Genomic DNA, 21,602 nt, shown 5'->3' on the forward strand with positions numbered 1-21,602 from the left:
GGTGAGATGAAGCCCAGTAAAGAGCAGAATTTGGTGAGCGGCCACCTCGCAGGCTGCTTTCATAAAATTTGTATAACCCGCATCCAATATGTACGCTTTGGCAGCCATTAATCGGACATCCAAGTTCCTTTCATAGGTGTTTTACTGGTGCTGCTCAGATTAAACTACAAGTTCAAACTGCAGAGCTCAATGAAGCATAATGCCAGCATCATCGCACCCACCAGATAAGAGAGGGTGGTGTAAAGGATTTTTGGACATTACAACTGGCTGAGTTTGGATGGCAACATACACTAACACTAGATGAAGATGGAAGGAATATTGCATTATGCTATTAAGATGGAGAGATTGTACTGTTATTATTGTGTGACAGCGTGCTAACATTGGAGAATGACCACGAGATGGCTTTTTGGGGTAAAGAGACGCTTTTCATCTCACTGTGAAAGAATTGATTGAACACCAACGAACAATCTATACCTTTGATTAATTACATAATAATTCAACATATTCTCAATGTTTTGTGAGCAGTCTTGAAATCCGAGAAGAGCTGTCCAAGGATGTTAAAGGAACTGTTGAGAACTCGGACTCGATATGTGCAAATGGCAGCGAATTTCCTCGAGGGGCTACAGGACCATGATTTTGAGCTGTAGAAAGATTTGGTCCAGATGTGCTAGTTCCATGGTTGGGCACGGACGAACTAACCCCAGTAGCATTTGGACTCCTTCCTTGCGAGTCTTCATTGGGTCTACCTGTATCTTGCCCAGATTCCCTCTTTTCCCTTTCTTCAGTTTCCTTGAGAAGAAAATCAACCCACATATCTGCAAAGGACTGGAGAAACATATACTTGAGATGAAATTGCATTTTCATTGCACTCCTCTCCAAGTAAAACATACACTTGAAAAAATGATACTCATGCATGCACTGTTATCTTTTAACGGAAAGGAAAAATCCTTTCCTGATAGCTAAATTCATGCATGCACTGTTGATGCCTCACTAGAGGCTGTAGTGTCATTTTCCAAATATGCATATGCTAGTGACCACACACCCCACCACTAAAAACAAAAGGGCAAAGACTTTACTGTCAAGTCTTGACTACAAAGCATCCCAAGTCACGGTGACCAAACCCAACAACTATTTGCTGTGAGTCACTCAACTGGTCTTCACTCAATGGACAGAACACAACAAGATGCATAGAAAGTAAAAAAACAAACTTCCAGTTCTGATTGAATTCAGATCAGAATACATTCTCCTGAAGAGGCTACTAGGTTCTTGCAGCAAATTAGTAATGAGCAAGTGGATAGATGGATCCATCTCAAGCAAATACTAACTTACCATTCAAGTTTCACTAACGTCAGCTCAATGAAAAGCTCAAAATCACACAATAACTGAGCAGAGATTGAGCAGTCTGCCACTAGTCTAAATGACAACCCAGATTATTAGGATGCAAAGGGCATATTGTATGAAACATCACAAAGAGTGGAAACAGAGCTACTTGTACATGAAGATCAAACGGCCCATAGCATCATCTTACAGGTCAGCTATTAAACATCAAGAAAGAAGAAAAAAAACCAACCTGGTTATCGGATGCCAAATTCATTTGAACACCAGCTGCACTTCCACCCAAGATCCCACCAACTAGGCGACCAGGTAGCCCCAAAACCCCACGAACAACACCTTTTCCACCTTGTTGAGCTACACCTATTCTCTGCTTGTCTTCATCTGAGAACCCAAGCATTCGAACCATAAGATCCAAAACCTGGAACCCGCCATACAGAACGAGAGTATAAGCTATGTCAAATTGGGTAGGGGTTGCCAAAGGGATGAGAAACCAGAAACAATAATCATTATAACAATTTAAATAGCAATGCTATGTGAGAGCAGCGGTACAATATGGATTCTTTCCAAACAAGGATCTATTGAACTTGAGATGTCCTTTAACCAAAGGGTTCTCCGGTAAAATAAAATAAAAAGATTTATGTAGGTTAAAGTTTTCCTTCTTGAAGAGATGAGATTATCTTTTTTTTGTTAATTTTTTATCCTGTTCAATTGTACTAAGAGATTCATACCTCTTTGCTGTGGTTTCTCTGGAAGTAGGTCACTAGTAATTTAATCACAATGCGCCTGCAATAAAAGCCAGTCACACATTATAGACTGCGCGACCCATGCATAACAGGTTCCAATGCCAACAATGTATACATGGTACACGCCATCTCACTAACTTGTAACTATGATGAAATGTTTAACAAAGTAGTAGATTGAATACAAAACAATAATCAAAACTCAGAATCACACACAGAGCAGGCTAACCTGTCAACTAGATAATCAGAATCCATGGACATCCTATTGAGTCTGCTCATACTCTGCTCAACAGCACGACGAAGTTTTGCATTGTCTTCCTCGAGCTTATTCACTCTGCTCTTCCCTTCTGCAAACTTCCTTTCAACGTCTGAAAGCTTGGCTAAAATTTCTTCTTTCTCCCTCTTTGATTCTTCTGTCCCTATCTCTGCTTCCTGGAGAAATCAAGGCACATCACTCTCTCAAAAAAATGGGGTAAATGGAACTTTTACAATATAAAATAAACCATTAGTTCTCCGGGTCAGCAAAAGCAGTAAAACATGCTTTGGCTTGAAGCAGTACTCATCTGACAAATACAACAGCAGCTTCATTCTTAGCAAAACTCAGGAAACTATAATGATGCTGCAAAATGCTTATCAAAACAAGAATATACTAGAAGCATTTGAAACAAAAAAAGGGGTAAAATACAGTGTTAATTAGATTCTCTCTTTTCAAAATTAATCAGACAAGTTCAATGACAATTTGAATGCACAGCCTGTAGATAAGGTTGTGCACATGACAGTATCCCATAAGTACAAGACTGCAAAACCTTACAAGACAGAAACTTTCTTCATGTCAGAAAAACTAGGAGCTTGTAATGATTCTGCAAAATGCATATTATAACAGAAATACCTTGATAAGCATTTGACCTTTGAACAGCATAAGAAGATTTTCTTCTTGAATAAAAAAAATCTTATTGAGAAAACTCAATGACAATTCAAAAGCACCATCAGTAGATAAGATTGTGCACATGCCATATCACATCAATCTAACAATACAAAAAGTTACAGAAGCCCTTCATCTCATAGACTTTGTACATTCATGGAAGAACAACCCTCTAAAAGATAATTCAACATTGCTCATAATACAGACATCAAATTCCAGTTACTAAGTTATGAAGACATCCAATTCACATCACAAAAAATTCATAAGAGTAAATATTATACATAAGAAAATTAAGGATTTTCAGGAACATTTATGATTATCTGACCTGAAGTAATCTGAGCAGTTTGACGATTTTAAAATTAAAGGTTTAGAAAACAAACAATACTTGGAATAAGATAGAAGGTGAGGCCATACTTTCAAAAGTTGAAAACGCTTAGCTGATTCTTCTTTTGTCAAAGCCAGCTGTCGCTCCAAATAGTCCTGATAAAACAACAACAATAAGAACAGGAACAATAGTTAAAAAACCAACCTGGAGACTGCAAGGCATCAAACATAACCTGTAGGAAACAGAAGCAAAGATTACCTTTGCTTCAACTTCAGCAAAATACTGCCCAAGAGCAGTTTGAAGATTTAGAAGTTCAACATTTTTTGATTCTATTGTGCTCATACAGTTTGCAAGTTTTTTTTTCAAATCTTCAGTCATTTCTTTGGACTTCTGGATTTCATTGCTGTTCATCATCCTGACTTCCTCCTGGCCTGCAATTGCCTGCTTTAGAGCTTTCTCCAAATGTAATATTTGAGCCTTTTGACATTCATTACTCTGACGGAGTTCTTCAATGATCTTACTGTCTTCATCCATTTTTCCGATTTTCAATTCCTAGACAGCAGAAGTCTTTAAGGACTGAGAACTTCGTAGCCTACATTTACTTCAATAACATGCAAAGGATCACAAGATCCAAACAACACAGATAATACCAAGCCAATATTGTAATTATCATTATCATTATATGGAGTGGCTATTTCAAGTCATGTTTGGACAAAAAAAAATTGACACAGCAAACATGAGTGCACAGCATAAGCTTTGGCATGGAAATTTGAAGAGTCAATTTTGGCATGGGAAATTGAATTTACTAAAATATCAATGTTTCTCCAAAAGATTCCAGATGATAAACCATTAAATAATGTTTGCCTCATGCAATAGTGGGAAACTTTGACAAGAGGGTTTGAAATGTTCTTAGTTCCTGTAGATGGAGTTGAATTTATTAATGAGCTAACATATCAAAGTATCTCTAGAACTCCTGAAGAGAAACAATCAACTCATAATGAATGCATGCACTAGTTAGATTCTTTATCACGAAATTTTGTTGTAATATTAGCCATAATTGTAAAATGAGTAAAGCAGTGATTGCAAAACCATCATTTCTTATCTTTCTTATTTATTATAGTACAGTTTGTCATTTATATCTCTAAGGTCATGCCAGTTTTATGGAAGAGAGAACTTTATGGTGCAGCATATCAGAACTGTTGAGTTGAACTTGAAAAATAAGCAAAAGTCAGCAACAAGTCAAACCAATAAAGTAACGAAGCCATGCGAGATTACAATAAGAAATGGCTATTTTAGGAATAGCAACCTTTTCCAACAAATGCTGTTTGAGACGGGCCAATTGTTGCAATGCTTTCTCCTTTTCATGGCATGTTTCCTTCAAATCTCTCTCCAATTTTTGCAGCAATAGCTCCATTTCCTCCTTTCTAGGAAAAGTTGTAGTTGAATCCACTTTCTAGGAGAGGAATGGATGATGAGGATGGAAATTTTAATGAGGATGATTATGATAACAATAGTAAAATATTTGTGTAATTGAAGAAACAAAAGAAGTGTGTACCAGGGGCAGTGAGAATATAGCTCTCTCTCAAGCAACAACCACGTGTGTGCATGAGAGGTAGATAGAGCTTTGTGTGGGAAACTGTGGGAGTGCGCCCACATGTGTGCATGCAGATAAAGAGAGAGGGAGAGGGAGAGTAAAATTACCCCATCTGGAGAAGTTTCATTAGGAGAAGAGTTCTTGCTTCTTTTCAAAGCAGCCTCAAGTTCATTCCTTTCCATCTAAAATAGAATATAGGTGAGAAATTTAGGAACCCAACATAGAAAAGGTATTATGAATTTTTGTGACATACATGGCACCATGGTTATTAAACCCGGCCCGGGGGCCGAGCTAGCCTAGGCAGGGTCTCAGGTCAAACCAAGTCAACCCGGTAAAATTTTAAAAAAATATATTTGAGGTTTAAATATCCCACATGGAAAAATTAAGAAATATTTCATGTGAATGTGGGCTATATATATCTATCTCGCATCGAAAAATTATATATATAGTTATTCTACATTGAAAAGTTAAAAAAACAATTTATGTGGAAGTAAGCTATATATATATATCCCACGTCGAAAAGTTTAAAAACATTCCATGTGAATGTAGGCTATGAGAAAAATATAAAAGGCAAAGTATTCATAAATTAATTTTATATTTTTTGGTTCATTTTGAAAAAAATATTAAAAAGAATTGAGTCTCGCCCGGGTTTTGGCTTGACCTGACAGGTCGCCCAGGTTTGACCAGGCCAATTACAAGTTCAGGTTTTGATTATGTGAAATCAAGCCAAGGCCCCAAGTCCCGGGTCAATCTGCCAGGCCGGGCCAGGTTCCATAGCAATGCATGGCACACTCCTTGCATTGATGACATTTTAAAATGCAACTACCCTTCATATTAGCATTTTCCATCTCTAAGGTTATATATATAGTTATTCCACATCGAAAAGTTAAGAAACATTCAATGTGGATATAGGCTATAAAAAAAAAATATGAGAAGCGAAACATTCATAAATTAATTTTATATTTTTTTAGTTTTGTTAAAAAAATATAAAAAACAAATCAGGTCTTCACCCAGATTGCATCGGGTCATCCAGGTTTCGGATTGACCCAGTAGGTTACTTGGGTTTGACCAGACCAATTGCAAGTCTTGGTTTTGCCTATTTGAAACCAAGCCAAGACCTCGGGTCGTCCACCGAGCCAAGCAGTTTCATAACAATGCATGGCACACTTCTTGCATGGATGACATTTTAAAATGCAACTAACCTTGAGATTAGCATTTTCCTTCTCTAAAGTTGCAATGACTCTTTTCAAACTCTTTACATTGACATTGGGATCTTCATCTTCCCGCCTACTCAACTCTATCTGCAATTGTCTTATCTCTGATGTTTTTTCATTCAATTCATTATGAATTTTGCTCACATCTACTGAGGTCTGTAAATTGAGAAAACACGCCAACAAAACACAAAAGTCAGATCTCAAATCAGAAAGAAAATATAGAAAGTCATACATACACATACATATATTCAAGCATAATAAGAAAAAGAAAGATGATGTAACAAATCAGCACTGCTAGAAGCATAAAATAATATAAAGAAAACAAACATAAGGTCCTAAACTGATAGGTAGTAATGGGATGATCCAAAAACATTTATATGACTACACTTATAAAGGTACAGAAATATTATGCATATGCAATCTAGAGCATACATATTTCCAGAAACTCCTAAATTCTGTAAGTGCTCCTTAGCGAAAAGGACAGAAAGACGAAAGAAACCAGAGCAGAATAAGAATAAAACTGAATGTATGCATGGAATAAATATTCCACAGAAATTAGGAGCATGTAATATGATAAAGCACTCCAACTATCCATTTATTTTCCCTAAAAAATACCAATTAACAGGTCTTTCCCGTAAACTAACGTCGTCAGTCTTCACAGGAACCATCAGAATTTCCTGGTAATTCCCCAATCAGGAAAAATGGGACAATTATGCTACCAACATAGAGTAGCAACAAGAAGTTCCATCTCACTACCTTCTCACAGATCGGTAAGACACATCTAGATATCAATATATCTCACTAACAGTAACTGGTGCAACATGATTGTACCAGACATGGTAAATATGCAACAGATGAAAGAATGATCAGTAGAGACATAGAATCATCAAATAAAATTGAACTCACTTTGTGATGGTCCATATTTAGAATCCGGAGCTCCTCCTGAAAAGATTTGTTAATACTTTGTTCCTCTGAATAAATGTTGGAGACAACAAATAAAAAGGAAGACGAGTGAAAAATTTTGGTAAGTAATTCAAGCGACACCAAGATGAATTCAAGAAGACAAAAGGAAAAAATCATATTAAATTTTTAAGTGTGGAGTTACACCTTGCAATTTTATCTGTATATTTGCTGATTTGCAGCGTTCTTTTTCAAGTTCAGTTCTTAGCTCTTTTATTTCCAACTCATGAGTATCTTTCACAGCTTTCAGGGACCTATTTTTCTCCTCCAGCAAATCTGCAAGCTCCTAGAAGGCATTCATATATCTGTTGTCAAGTTTGTTCATTTAAAGCACAAATACATAATGAAAAACAGTCTGCAAGTAGACAAGTACAAAAAGGTTAATCTACTGCTGAGTTTGTTTGTCAGTCAATTATAACGCACCAAAACAATAGGAAAAAAAGAATTTGCAATGAAATACAAGTGAAAAAAGGAGGGGGGGAGGGGGGGTTGCATCCACAAATTTAAATTTCAGAAATTTATGAACCAAGTAGTGCAGGCAAGGGACTCAACAACTGACAATAACAATCATCTTACAAAATTCCCAGAGGCATATTCTTACATGACACAACAGGGTGCAATGTGTCATTACCTTGTCCTTCTTGGTTTCCATCTCACTCTGAATCACATCAGGATAAACATCATGTAATATTCCATTGCCCATTCCATCATGTTTTGGAAAGACTCCGTTTTGTATTTGATTTCCACCACGGCTTTTTGCTTGAGTTGCAGATCTATGTGGTCGTTTGGGTGATTGGTCGCCACTTTCCTGTGAAAATATCAGCCTGTACTTTTTCAGCTTGTTGGAAGGAAAAACAATACAAAACATAGAACATGGTATTTTCAATCCCATAGTAGAAGAATCATACTCGGAAACAAATATTTTAAAACTGAATAGAGAACGAGAGGCAGGTCAAATTCTAGATTAAAAAGGTGCCTTCCAAGACAGCTTATGTCATGATGGACAAATGACATATGTAAGGCCGGCATAATCCTGATATAAGCAAACACTAAGATCAACAATCCATTGTAAGCTAAACCTATGCTTCACTTTAGTTTCACTGTAAATAGATCAAAGTAATAAAGAAGTCATGTAATATCATTTTTGATATTTGCTGTCAGGTCATGTTACAAGTGAAGTGTTTACATTTTCGATCCTAACTAGCACCTCACGGAGATCATATGATGGACAACTAAAACGAAGAATGAAAATGACCATCACACATTGTTTCTGTTCAAAATGTTAAGGTGGTCAAAACTGTATCATGCTAAATCCCACCCAAGTACTCGATTGGCTGATACCAAGTTTCTACAAATATTAATTGGGCAAGCTTGATGAGACAACTAAGAAACAACTCAGTAAAGAGGGGGTAAGCTGGTCAGATAACCGTGTACCAAGACATACCACATGAAGCTATACAAACTGCCTTTTTCCTATAGGTCATAAATCATGCACTATAACTGCAGAAAAAATAACATCAGACAGTATCAAGCTCTCAAGTTTACTTGGATATAATCTAAGCAAAGCAACAGAGATGATCAGCACTTACCAAAATACTGTGGAACTCATAGTGCATGTTCAATAATGAGTAACTAAACAGATTAAACTTTCAAATCAAATAATGCATTTTAATTGAGATTTGAATAACCACCTTGATGCTACTTGTTGATGCTCTTCGATGCTCATTTCTAGACACATTGAGAGCCTCCTTTGTCGAATCCAAATTTTGCTTCAACGAACCATTTTCTTGGTTCAATCTAGAAATCTGATCCTGTAACATTGGGATAGAAGAGCAACAGATTTAATTTGTCAAAGGCCCTTGAACATGGAACTAATGGAAACTAGTTAATGTTAATTGAGAGTTAATAAGCCAAAAATATACTATAGACTCCAAGACAATCATGAGAAACATGGATTTAATAACGAAACCCTAAAATGAGCAAATAGGACATGATGGTCGATAACTGCAAAATGAAATGCATTTGATATTAATTCTGGACGTGTTGTCTCTTGCCAGTAAATATTATTTCCTTCAATAGAATGTCTACAGCAAAGATAAAAAGACATGGCATTTAACTATCAGAGTGCACTTTGCACCTGAAAGCTAAAGTTTTTTCTGTCATTCATCGGTAATTATTTCTCAATTTTGATGTTTCAGACATAATGATAAGCAGGAATAAAAACTAGCCAAAAAATTACTGAATTTCTGCAGCAAAAAAAAATCAAACAAAGATTGATCACGTACCTCTTTCTCTTTTAATATAGCTGCATAATTCAGAGATAATGCTTTAATCTCCGCCTCGGATTCCTGGAGCCTTTTGATTTGTGCTTTGTACTGTTCAATCTACAAGAAGAAGAGAGAGAGAGAGAAGAAAGAAAAATTATATATATATATATATATATATATATATAGCAAAAACCAATCAACTAACCACATATTCCACGTTACATATAACACCCCACACAAGCCACAACAAGAATGCTACGAACATAAACTTCTTATGCAAATCAACTCATCTTAACTTTTCTTCACAAATAAACATTTTCAGCCTAAATCACTTCCATTTACAGCTATCGTTGGTCCAAATACTTCTAAAATAATCAGCCACGAGTCTCGAGCAAGACCGAAGCTCGCCTGCTTTCTAGCACGTTATTACAAAGTTGTCTATGATTAGGCGATTACGCACTAAAATGCAGTACGCTTTACAGCTGACTGAAGTGGGGATCATAAAATCTCTAATTAATTAACACGATAATTCGTATATTTCCATTCCTTGATTTTTTATCGAAAGTGAAACCAGCAGGGATCAATAACAAGTTCTTGCGGCTCCAATAACAAAAAAGAAACCGTCATCGATAATTAAATCATGAAAACACATTGGACAACAAATACCTCAAAAGTGTACGGTGAGTCATTCCCATTCGCAATAGGAGACGGTGAGACCGACTTCGAATGCGCGAAACGGTGAGAGTTCCTCCGATCAGAGACCGAAGAATCGTAGCCATTGGTGGAAGCATGGATCTCGAGATCCTCAACGTCTTCATGAACATCAAGTGCAATCTTTTCAAGGTTTTGCTTCAAATTCGCAATGGAGCTCCACATCATTCACAAATCTCAAACAAACCAAAAATGAAATAAAAATCAATTGTAGTTGTAGCTGAGGTTTGGTGAATTTAGCGTGAGAGAGAAGATTGGGGTTTTTGTTTCTGTTGGTAGATCTGAAATGGAAAGGTGTTAAAAGAAGAAGATTTGGTTTTCAATGAAAAGAGTAGTAAAATAAAAATAATTTCGCAGTACTTGTCGGGGGGAAGAGAATAAATTGCGTTACGTGATAGAAGTTATAATTTGGCCCCCTTTGAGTTGTTATGTGATTTTATTTGGCAATCAAACTTTGCCTCTTGTGATTCTTACCGCCATTGGAGACCGTAGACGGGGTCGGGAAGAAAATACAGAGTATTTTTTTTTTTAAAAGCAAGTTAAAAAAAACATTATGTTTATTTGTTCTACTATTATTTTTTTTCTTTGGAGAAAGTTTCTTTCGGTGTGCAATCCACGTAATTACCGTATATTTATATCCTTATTGGAAATTCTCTCATATCTTTATAAAAAAAAAAACTATTTTTTAAAATGTCAAATAGTAAAGTTAACAAGTGCAATTGCTACTAGCCCATTGGCCTAGCAATGTACTAAAATTTGTTTTTTTTTAAATAGATTTTGTTAACATTTCTTTTTTTAATAATTATTAATTTAAAATCAGTTGTGTATTAAATAATATTTTTACTTGGTATTGGAAAGGAAACATATTAGATCAACCTAAATCATTCTAGGTCGACATATAAAAGTTGTAAAAAATAATCTTGAAAAAAATAAATAAAAACTTAAATCTTAAATTAATTCAATATTAAAAAATAAATTTTTTTTATAAAAAAGCCAAGTGAACTTGAATCAAACGAACTAAAATTATCAATACAAGTCATGCATGTCGTTAGATTTAATACAAATTTTATTTCATAGATTATTTTTCATTTAATAGATTTGTATGATAATAAAAAACATGTTTTTTTTTTCGCATGAAATATTTTTCTTAAAAAGAAAAAAAAAACATGATAGGCGTATAAGATTGAAATAGCAAAAGCAAACCGTCGATAGATAAATGGTGAAATTGCATTTTTTTTTTTTAAACAGAGGGGCGAAAAAAGTATTAAACCAAAAAATAGATTGGATATTGTAGCTTAATTTACCAAACTTGCAATTTGGGTCATAAAATCAATCAATTTAGTTTTTATTCTCATAAATGTGTATCTAAAAATAGAGTTAAGAAAGAGCCTAATGTAAAAGGAACAACCATGGGCCTTTAAACATGGGTCATCTACCATGGAAAGGCAATTCACTCAGGCCTATTCTCATTCAAAGAGGCGGATGACAAGTTGTTAGTCGCTTATTATGTCTTAAAAACAAACAAACAAGTGATGCGTTGTTTTCCAACTCAGATTTTAGACACTACTATGATGGTTGGAAAATCGAGACTATAGATTTTTAACTTAACAAAATCATTTTTCAACTCGTTTAAAACCATAAAAACATCTAAAACATAGTCGCGGAACTTGTAAAAACAAAATAAACCTAAAAAACAGCTCAAGTCATAAAATCAAAATGAATAAATTCCATCATCCTTGACTTAAAAATGGTTTTTAAGCGGTATTAATGTTCAGAACAACCATTATAAGACTTTTATAACTTAATGGAATCCATCAATACCAATTTCAATCATTTTTTGTGGTTGAAATAGGTATAAACCATAACTTTTTTTTTCTACACTGCAATTTGACAATAATCTTTCCCTCTCTCCTCTCATGAAAAAAATAACTAAAAACTAAGAGGAAATGAATTTTGGTATAAAAATTAAATCTTTGAAAACTAAAAAGATCCATCACCTATAAACAAAAAAATACAAGGGACCAAAATAAACTTTTGTTATGAAATTTAAAGTCTGGTCTATCAGATTAATCTTGGTTCATTGATTGTCAATCAAACCCAACAAACTTTTATATAAAAATTAAAATTTTGAAAATTAAAAGGAATCGATCACCTATAAATTAAAAAAGATAGGGGATCAAGATAAACTTTTGTTATGATATTTAAAGTCACCATTTATTTTGTCTACTATTTTAACTTTGTTTTTAGATTTTCAATCCAAAAATTTATAAAAACTAAAAGAATTGATCATTTATAAATAAAAAAGACGAGGTCAAAATAATTTTTTTGGTATGAAATTCAAAATCATTATCTATTTTACCTGTTTTAACTTTGATTCTCTAATTTTCAATATAACTTTCTATTCTAAAAAAATATGCAGATGCTAATTTAAAACTGAAAAATAGCAACTATAAAAAAAATAAAAAAATAAAAAAGTTAAAGAACCAAATGTTGGTGGTTCATGCTGCTTGAACTTGCATCTTGTCTTACGTGCAGCTACAGCTGGTTTTGTTCTCTTAAAAATATAGTTTACGGTGATTCATGAATGCACCACAATATTTGAAGCTGGGGTAGATTTAAGTTGCACGAATTGGACACTATCGAATAGCTGATGGAATGGGAGGCTCTCACCGCGCTTGATTTTTTTAACAAATATATGTCTTTTTATTTTTTATTTTTTTTCAACAATATGTAATAAAAAATATGTCTATTTATATTTTCTTTAATGCTTATATTTTAAATACAAGTTTCATTGTAACAAAAAATAAAATAAAATCAATGGAAAGATCCGGATGAAATTTGTTTTAACAAATATATATTTTTAAAAAATTTTCAATAAAAAATCAATATGAAATTGGTATGATTGTATCTTCTTAAAATACCTATATTTTATATTTTATGTTATTTTAAATAAATATAAGGGTCATTGTACCAAAGAAAAATGATCTACATAACAAAACATAATTTCTAAATCAAGAATAAAATAGTTAAAATTGTCTATTCAATTAATTTTTATAAGTATTTTAAATAGTATAATTGAACTTGATTATATGATTTAATATTTTATTTTAAATATAAAAATTATAATAAATTATTAATTGAATTTAAAATTATTTACATTCAGCATATAATTTGATTCTAAACATTCTATTAACAATATTGCAGACTATAAAATAATAAAATCTCCATATGCCACTACATTTTAATCTTTCTCCGGTTGTAATTTTGATTTTTGTACTTTAAATTACTCAAACGGGATGTGAAAGATTAGGAAATCTATCAAAATGTTCGATTTTATTTTTTAAAAAAACTATCAATAGGTGAATCTTTCCATAAAGAATAAAAAAATTTGAAACTTTGAGTAAACATCCCAAGGAGTTTTCATGTACACAGAAAAAAAAAGAAGAAAAAAAACTCACACTATTAATTTATGATTTTTTTTTCAGTTTAATCTTACCGTTCGAATCACTCAAAAAATATTTTTTAAAAATAAAAGGTCTTTTTTTACCTTAAAATTAAAATTTCAAACTGCCATCTTAAAAAGAAAACCTTTATATATATATATATATATATATATATATATATATATATATATATATATATATGGTGGCAAGGTGCTTTTCAAGGCCTTTAGGGTAATTACAGCGTCTGTATGATTTTAATAAGTTCGCATAACAATCGAATCCAACGATCGAGATACATCGGGTTTTTTCTAGCTCTCTGCTATATAAAGAGCTATCCAGCTTTCTCTTCTGTGTGAAGGATCAGTCAAGTAGCTAGGGTTTGGCACTTCGTGGCCGCCTTTCATTTTTTTTTCTTCTGTATTATCATGTTGCGTGTTTCCAGTAGATGCGATGATGATAGAACAGGAGGTAAAAAACCGTTGATTGTGTGGTGGGTTCATAGCCTCCACCCAAGATGAGTCTCTTTTTCTGGTTCGTATTCACTGAGCATCTATGATTTCCTCTACTTCTATCTGGATTTAAAGTTTTTGCAACGAAGGTACCTATGGAGGGGGTGCTATAAAAGTGCACTCCTTGTCCAAGTTTGCCTTCGAAAATTAGAATCGAATGACAGATTTCGCATGAACTGTGATCTATTTCTTGTGATTTTGAGTTCACAGATCTGATTTTCGTACATTTATAATTATACTTGAAATTGTCATGTCTGTAAACTCTGATACAATGCGAAGGTCCCAGCAGAGGGGTAAGGAACTCTATAAATTGAGGCCTCTCTAACAATCATAAAAAATCCTTCGCAGATTAATTTGCCGAATCGTAGGATGCCCGGAATTTCTCATGACCGGGCGTCTTGAACCCTCGGCTAAATATCAATGTCTGTCCAGTCTTGCATCTCACTTTTCTATACTGATCTTTCAATTGAAAAAACTAAATTTTTAAACGATAGCTGCTGATTTTTCTTTCCCTCGAAGAAAGTCTCATTTATACTCGATGAAGCCGCCAGGCCAAGTTAAACATATATTTTAATCTTGTGAAAGGCAAGAAGACTCTGGATAATGGACAAAGTAAAACCATCGGGGAGAACTTTTTCTCCGAAAGAAAGATTTAGATGGGGGAATTTATCATCACTGCTTTAACATGTCGGAGAGGGAAATTGACGAGTGACAACAGCCGGATGCTATGAACTTAAAATGAGGTCATTTTTTCAGTCAACTAGACTTTCTGGAGATGAACATTTCACCTAGTTGAAGGATACATGTTGTCTGAACAAGAACCGGGAACTGTAAAATGTTTATAGATCTTTATTTTGAGAAATATACTGAAATGAATGAAGATCAGCCAACAATATGCTGAGCGGTGCTGTTGGTTGCTCATACCAATTGTCCGGTTTAGTTAGACTTTGAATTTTTTTTAAATTAATATTAAAAATAATTTTTTAAAAATAAAAAAAATAATATTTCAATTTATTTCTAAATTAAAATTCGGCAGACGGATGAAATTTCATTAGAGATAACAAAGAGTGACCAACGTGTGTGCCTTATTCAGCTGGACTGAACTTATCAGGGCTTCTCTACAGGGATTGGGATGTGACAATAAACTTTTTTTTTTTTTTTTAATTTATATGGGTGTCTGAGCTAACTTGCACGCACTACGATTAATCTTATGACTCACTGAACATCCTGCAAACCCAGTGAGCATGTGTGACAAGCGTGTACAATAAAGTTTGAACCCAGAATATAGAGGAAGAGAACAAGTCCCTTCAACCGCTGGCCAAGACCTGCAACAATTACCCTTTTTTACTGAACTTATACAGGGGCTTCTCCACAGGGCCATGGGTGGGTATTGATGAGAGTCAACAGGGTGACTTATTTCACAGTGCCTCCAGATTGTGTGACGAGGATAAATTGCAGAGGTTTTTGTAACCTAGGAAACTATAGGTTATGCAAGTAGCATCTTCTGTTTCTTTTTGTTCCGGGCTTTACGCTCCTGTTTAACACGCAAAAAAAAAAAAAAAAACTGCTATTACGCAGCAAGAAACAGACATTCTCGATTGCAAATTCCAAACAGATTAAAAAAATCTATTTTTGGGCTGCACATCCTCTCATACCATTATATGCACCAGAATTTTCTTGTCAACAATGAAAGCTTGCAGACTTGTGTAGCTGCATAAAAGTCCCCAGTTTCTTCACAATACACCGACAAAGGAAGGATTAGTCGGTGCAGAAGCCAAACTGATACCTGGCTGCAACCCATTCATTTAGGCCTAACGAGGTAGGATGCCCATATATCATCTGCTGGCGGTGGTGGCTGAACCCAGTGCCCTGGTATGCGGCTGCACTCAAGTTCCACAGTACAATTAGGGGGGGGGGGGGACTACACAAGGTTGGTAAACTATGAACAGCTGTAAAATGCAGCTTCCAGGAAAGAGAATGATTGGTATGCTTACCTTCCTCCCGGTCTTATATACGCATCCCATGTTCTTCTAACCTGCAAGCAAAACGAAGAAATAATGGATCTCTCAGCAATTGTCAATCCAGAATGACTCATGAATGCATGTAGCCTTTATAGTTAAGGCTATTAGGAGCTCAGTCAACTGAGCACGTAAACTTGTAATGTGCTAGCTGAACAGACAAACTCTATAATGTGATTATATCTTACATTCTGTAAGAAATGGTGTATCCTGGAAAGTGTGATAAATCAGTTGAAGAAGTTGCTGAAAATCACCTCGATAAGTGTGCCCATGTCATTATTGCTGCCATGATAGTAGTGGTAGAATTCAATTGGCAAATTTGCTACAGAATCATAAGCTCCACCATAAACTTGACCTTTAGTTCCTTTTTCTCCAGATGGACCAGGAGTTGCACCAGAGCCTAAATTGTCCGTGCTCTCATTTATTTCATCATTACTTTCCTTCATTCCATCTTTGTCATCACTTGCATCTTTTGAGTGCAGCCCACCACTCTGGATTGTTTTCCTAGATTCCTCAGCTGTTGCAATGGCACCCTTGGCAGCATCTGTTTCAGCTGCAGCCATTGCTTGGCGCTCTTCTTCCTCAACTGCAGCTCGAACTCTCTCAAGAAACTTGTCATCCTCCTCGGGGAGAAAATGTCCTGCATACAACCAACCATAATTAAAGGTAAAAAATGGACAATATGACATTACATGAGCATGGACACCACATGCATCACACAAATGAACGCACTTAAGAAATAGGGAAACAAGACCCATACACGGGTGGTGCCACGGCCAGCCATGATGGGATCATGCATCCCCCCAAGAAAAAAAAATTTAAATTAATTAAATAAATAAATAATTTTTTTTCCTTTTTTTGAAGTCCTATTATTTCTAACTTGGTCCCACCAACTATTTTTTCACCCTCCGCCATTGGACCATAAATCATCGAGTTTCACAATAACTATCAAAGATAAAAGAGTCTCACTGTCTTTAGTTATGATGACTATCTTCAGAGCAAGCTGATAAGTTTTATACTCTGTAATGGTCGAGGTGTATTCATAATAACATTCAACAAGGAAAGATGCATACATTTGAACTTGCCAAATTTTTTTCAAATCCCACTTTAAACACAAATGCCACATCTGATGGATCAAACTTATACTAGCTGAAAACCATATTCATAAAATTAGAAATGCAGCTGTATTTAACATGGAAAATATCATAGTGGTGTAGGACTGGAAAAAAAAATCATAAGAAAGAAAAATTACATCACAGCAGGCATGCACACAGTAAATAAAAAAGAAAAAGAAATTTATCAAGCAAACCTTGTTTCTTCAATTTTTGAATCCTGATGGAGCGCAATTCTTGCAACTTCTCCACGACCAATACCAGCTCAAGCTGAAACACTTAAAATAACGTAAGATTGGGCACCGGCCACAGAGGAGAAAAACAAACTCAAGAACAGAAACAGCATGATATTAGACAAGTGTTTTAACTCTAAATGATCCAATGAATGCTCTACTAACTCTTTCTAATAGTCAACACTCATTGCAAACTCTTACCAGCAGTGATGCAGAAATTAATGTGAACCAGGAGATTAGCTACAGACAGCTTCGAGCTTTGTAAAAAATTACAAATCCGAAAATATTAAAAAAGTAATAGACTGACTACTCAATTCATTTGATATAGAATGCTTCTGCGAATATATTAGATATCAAATACATTTTTTTTGGTATATGCATCTGTAAAATATGTGATATCATTATACTAGATCCCAAAATATCAAAGCAAGATGCGAGTGAGATGATATCAACTTGTTAAGAATATATGGGAGTACAGCATAAAAAAGGTTGGTGTATAATGTTTCTTAAATTCTCACCTCAGATTCTAGCCTCTTCCTCTCTTCTTTTGCTTTAAGCTTTGCAATTTCTTTCATCTTTTCCACCTGCAACCGCAAATGCCTAAGTTAAAATTGATAACCTCATGCAAACAGCAAATACAACTGATGTCAACAAAATGACGTGATTTAAAAATAAAAAACATGATGACACAATCTTCAAAGCTAGATATTTAGACAAGTTTAGTATAACATACATTTAACATGCCACCATCTAACAAAAGAATTATAAGATCATGCTGTTTCAAAATTTCATATTTCAGTCTCCCAGATGTGTCACCCCTTATGTTGAAAACAAGAGCAATAGAAAATACAATGAATACCATAAATATACCAATGGAACACAAAATGAACAAGAGAAAAGGCACCTGAGCTTAAACTTCATGTACCTAGAGTACTGGAATAGAATCAATATGCATGAGTTGAACTTCTAACAGCAATTATAACCGTTAAAGAACAGATGGTTCTTTCAAGCAAGAGAAGCATGAAAGTTGAGGGCAGGTATCTTACAACATCAGTCTTGCACAGTCATTCAAGTTTGTTTGGAATATTTGCACAATACATTTTATTGAAAACTAAATTGGAGATCTCACAAATCCATTTACTGGCCTTCAAAGCAATCAACTAGCACCCAGTAATCACCTCATTAGCTCTTTCAACTGGTTTTGTGCATGAGACAATCTTAGATTGTTCTTCTAAATTCTAATGCCTCAACGTAATTTATTTTTTTTGCTTGCAAGGAAACTGGAAAATCTACCAGCAATATCAAAATTTTAAGCTATGATGTCTTCCAGTTAAAACAACAAATTTTTGGTGAGTTTCTACCAGTCACATTAGAGGTTTCTACACTGACTCTAACCTAATCCAGATAAAGTACAGTGGACCATACAAGATAATTCCTCAAACTAAGAGAATCGCGCAGCATTTGGAATTTTATCACCTACTGAAAGAGAGGCAAACAGGAATATAGCTGATTATACCAGTTTCAAACACAAAACTTCCATTACCTTGAGTTGTGCAGCATCCTTTGCTATCTCCCTAGCCCTCCACTCATCAGCTACGTGATCAGCTTGGTCAAATTGTTCATGCTCCTAAACATCACAGCAAGCACTATTAGAGGGGGAAAAGAGCAAAAGAAGAAGAAGAAGAAGAAGAAGAAGAAAAGGATAATAACAGAGGCCTGGAAGGCTACAATAAATCAAGGAAAACCACCTTTGTGCGGATTTCTGCAGCACGTTGTCTCTTCCTCTTCCTCCAAAGTTTATTACGCTTGGACTTCAATATTTTATTAGACAATCTAGCTGCCATCGATTTCTCTTCCCATGGAGTGGAATCATCTATGATTACTCTAAATGGCTCTAATTGAGCTCTTAATCTTGACATCAAAGCATTTGCAGCATTCACCGAAAGTGATTCCTGTGCTTCCAAATCAATTTTCCTATCTTTCAAATACTCGTACAACCCACAGGCATAAGGGTCGGTAGATTCCCCTTCCCCTTCTTCCACAGACCCTTCAGTGCTTTTGATTGTCATCAACATCTCAAGCTCTTTCTGCCTATTAAGAATAGCAAATTATTACAAACCATGTTTGCAAAAAGCAGAAAAAAGGACAATGAAAAGCCCCCCTTGGTAACTTTATATCCCAAACAAGCATTTGAAATTCAAACTGAAAGCAATAACTAAGTACATTGATGTGGCAAGAGTTAACGTGTCCTGTAACTCTTTCAGCCGATCATGCACATTTTTGGTATCCCAAAAAGGAGTCGACTGTGGTGGATTAGGGGGTAACATCGGGAACCAGGGAGGAGGAGGTGCAGCAGGAGTCGCATGAAAAGGAACCGGATGCATGGCTGTGGAAAGAATTAAAGTCAAAACGAAACAAATGTTGTCAAGAAAAGAGCTAATTGCGGAAAAATATTGTTTTAAGTTCTAACCCCAGCTACCATTGCCACTCGTTAACAAATTTCACAACTTAATACGCACAAAGAATTGACGATGGAATATTGCATAATCCAAAAAACATCAGTTAACTATAGCATTCTTTACTCCTTCAATTCTTTTAGTGAATTAAAAAATCTCTCCCTCTCTCTCTAGTCAGTCAAATTCACAAACAGTTTGTGGTCCAGTGTGAAATTATGTATTAATGTTGCTCTTTTTCTTACTACTTCAATTAAGCACCTTAATCACGAGTGACTGGGAGATATTATACAAAGGAAGTGATTCTGAATCAACCGTTTAACCGCCGATCACACACAAAGATATCAAATATAACAGTTCTCTGTATGTTTTAGCTTCAACAACAATATATGAAATTATGTATCTTTGAAAGCAAACAATATTGAATGATTACAACAAGAGAGTAATTTGTTCGTACCTTTTCAAATTTTACAGGGTTGAAGTCAGTCCCAGGTTGTGCAATGAACTCCACGGAGCTTGTTAAATAGGAGGCCAAATTGTACTCGGAAAAAACCCTGAACTTCAGCGAAAAATGAAACACCCCCTAAATCCCATTTTTTCCACTTTAAACACTCCCACTTTCGTTAAAAGTTATAATACCAGGCCTGACCCAGCTTAAAGTCTGGGTCGGGTAGTTGAATCCAAAAAAACGTATCTTAATTTTTTTCCTTCTTCAAATGTTAAAATGGTGTTGTTTTGAAAAAAAAATTCAAATTCAAATTGAATTTTAATTTTTTTTTCACCAATCTAATTGGGCAATAAAATTTAATCAGGTTAATTTTTATCTAGCTTAATATAAAATCCTGAATTAAATTTTGAGTTGCTAAATTTACCAGTTAGAAGTCTAGTTTAATAATAAAAGGTTGATCCCGCCTGAACGCCGGGTCCTGACTACCACAAAAAACCCTCATAAAAAGTGGTATTATTAATCTCCTATGGAAATATATTTATATGATTTCTTTTTTCTTTCAAAAAAGACAAATATGTATTATTTCATCCTCATCTCTCGATGAGGCTTTATTCGTGAATACTATACATTTTTTACTTTGATAATGTAAATCCCACAAAATCTGAGTTTGTTGATCTAGATATATTGGGTAAAAACCATTTGCCATGACTCCTGATGCTGAAATTTATCTGAATGTTGTGAGTCTTGGACAAACAATTAAAGAAGGAAATGAAATACATTTCATTTAAGTTCCCCCCACCCTTGAGGGAGAGAGCATTTGAGATTTTTTTTATTCAAGTTATAATGTTACGATTAGTTAATTTCTCAGAATAAAAAGAATATAGTAGAAGAAACATAAAAATATTTAATTAGAAAAATAAAAATATAAAATAAATTATAATTTTATAGTGAAGTCTTTATCGTTTTAAAAAAAGAAAGACATGAGATATGTGATCTTCGTCCCAAGTGTTTTCGTGTAATTTATTTCGAGATAGTAATTAAGGTTGTCTAAATTTTATAATTATTTTTAAGAACATTGTTTTATTAAAACTTGATTTTTTTCCATTTAACTTTTCAACGAAACCTTAACCTGGCCACGAGGAGTGACTTGGTTAAAAAACTAAAATGGTTGAAGGTGTAAAATCAGAGATTTTTTCTTCGTTGAAGTATTTATTTTTTTAAGTTGAAAGAATATTTTATAATTTAGCTTAAATAAAAAAACCAAAATGATGTAATGACTTAAAATCATCTCAATTGTTTTTTTTTGTTAGATAGTATT

At 34.5% G+C, this 21,602-nt stretch overlaps 2 protein-coding genes and 1 non-coding gene across 5 annotated transcripts; 1 reads left to right on the forward strand and 2 right to left on the reverse strand.

Moving 5' to 3' along the window:
* Positions 1-301: 301 nt before the first annotated feature.
* LOC118041580 (golgin candidate 4) lies at positions 302-10,580 on the reverse strand. The gene is made up of 15 exons (XM_035049006.2): positions 10,024-10,580; positions 9,376-9,474; positions 8,782-8,901; positions 7,722-7,898; positions 7,238-7,376; positions 7,037-7,101; positions 6,119-6,286; positions 5,024-5,098; positions 4,629-4,775; positions 3,581-3,874; positions 3,412-3,477; positions 2,305-2,507; positions 2,064-2,118; positions 1,571-1,753; positions 302-825 (listed from the first exon to the last, which is right to left on the reverse strand). The coding sequence occupies exons 1-15, from the start codon at positions 10,234-10,236 to the stop codon at positions 508-510; spliced, it is 2,322 nt and encodes a 773-aa protein (XP_034904897.1). The 5' UTR covers positions 10,237-10,580; the 3' UTR covers positions 302-507.
* Positions 10,581-14,291: 3,711 nt separating this feature from the next.
* LOC118041951 (small nucleolar RNA snoR145) lies at positions 14,292-14,440 on the forward strand. Its single transcript, XR_004686396.1, has one exon. It is a non-coding gene; the product is annotated as a small nucleolar RNA snoR145 (small nucleolar RNA).
* Positions 14,441-15,337: 897 nt separating this feature from the next.
* Positions 15,338-20,730, reverse strand: LOC118041579 (U11/U12 small nuclear ribonucleoprotein 59 kDa protein). Of its 3 annotated transcripts, XR_004686335.2 has the most exons (10): positions 20,294-20,718; positions 19,607-19,769; positions 19,132-19,474; positions 18,927-19,010; positions 17,902-17,967; positions 17,348-17,420; positions 16,293-16,678; positions 16,015-16,055; positions 15,676-15,900; positions 15,338-15,554 (listed from the first exon to the last, which is right to left on the reverse strand). XR_004686335.2 is itself a non-coding variant. In XM_035049002.2 (9 exons), the coding sequence occupies exons 2-9, from the start codon at positions 19,765-19,767 to the stop codon at positions 15,822-15,824; spliced, it is 1,233 nt and encodes a 410-aa protein (XP_034904893.1). In that variant the 5' UTR covers positions 19,768-19,769; positions 20,294-20,718; the 3' UTR covers positions 15,591-15,821. The 3 variants fall into 3 exon arrangements, 2 of the variants coding, with proteins under 2 accessions (XP_034904893.1, XP_034904896.1); XM_035049002.2 differs by lacking the exon at positions 15,338-15,554 and having other exon boundaries at positions 15,591-15,900; XM_035049005.2 differs by lacking the exons at positions 15,338-15,554; positions 15,676-15,900 and having other exon boundaries at positions 16,011-16,055; positions 20,294-20,730.
* Between the last annotated feature and the right edge of the window lie 872 nt (positions 20,731-21,602).

This window comes from Populus alba, chromosome 14 (assembly GCF_005239225.2).
Source record: "Populus alba chromosome 14, ASM523922v2, whole genome shotgun sequence".
NCBI classification, from domain to species: Eukaryota; Viridiplantae; Streptophyta; class Magnoliopsida; order Malpighiales; family Salicaceae; genus Populus; species Populus alba.

What these genes read in the sequence shown, in the direction of transcription:
- LOC118041579 (XM_035049002.2), bottom strand. Translation starts at nt 19,767, where the DNA reads ATGCATCCGGTTCCTTTTCATGCGACTCCTGCTGCACCTCCTCCTCCC. An exon ending in AGGATGCTGCACAACTCAAG is followed by an intron (nt 17,968 to 18,926) that starts GTAATGGAAGTT and finishes TTGCGGTTGCAG; the next exon opens with GTGGAAAAGATGAAAGAAAT. An exon ending in TCAAAAATTGAAGAAACAAG is followed by an intron (nt 16,679 to 17,347) that starts GTTTGCTTGATA and finishes GGTTGTATGCAG; the next exon opens with GACATTTTCTCCCCGAGGAG.
- LOC118041580 (XM_035049006.2), bottom strand. Translation starts at nt 10,236, where the DNA reads ATGATGTGGAGCTCCATTGCGAATTTGAAGCAAAACCTTGAAAAGATT. An exon ending in CTATATTAAAAGAGAAAGAG is followed by an intron (nt 8,902 to 9,375) that starts GTACGTGATCAA and finishes CCAATGTTACAG; the next exon opens with GATCAGATTTCTAGATTGAA. An exon ending in AACAGCATTTGTTGGAAAAG is followed by an intron (nt 3,875 to 4,628) that starts GTTGCTATTCCT and finishes TCTGCTGTCTAG; the next exon opens with GAATTGAAAATCGGAAAAAT.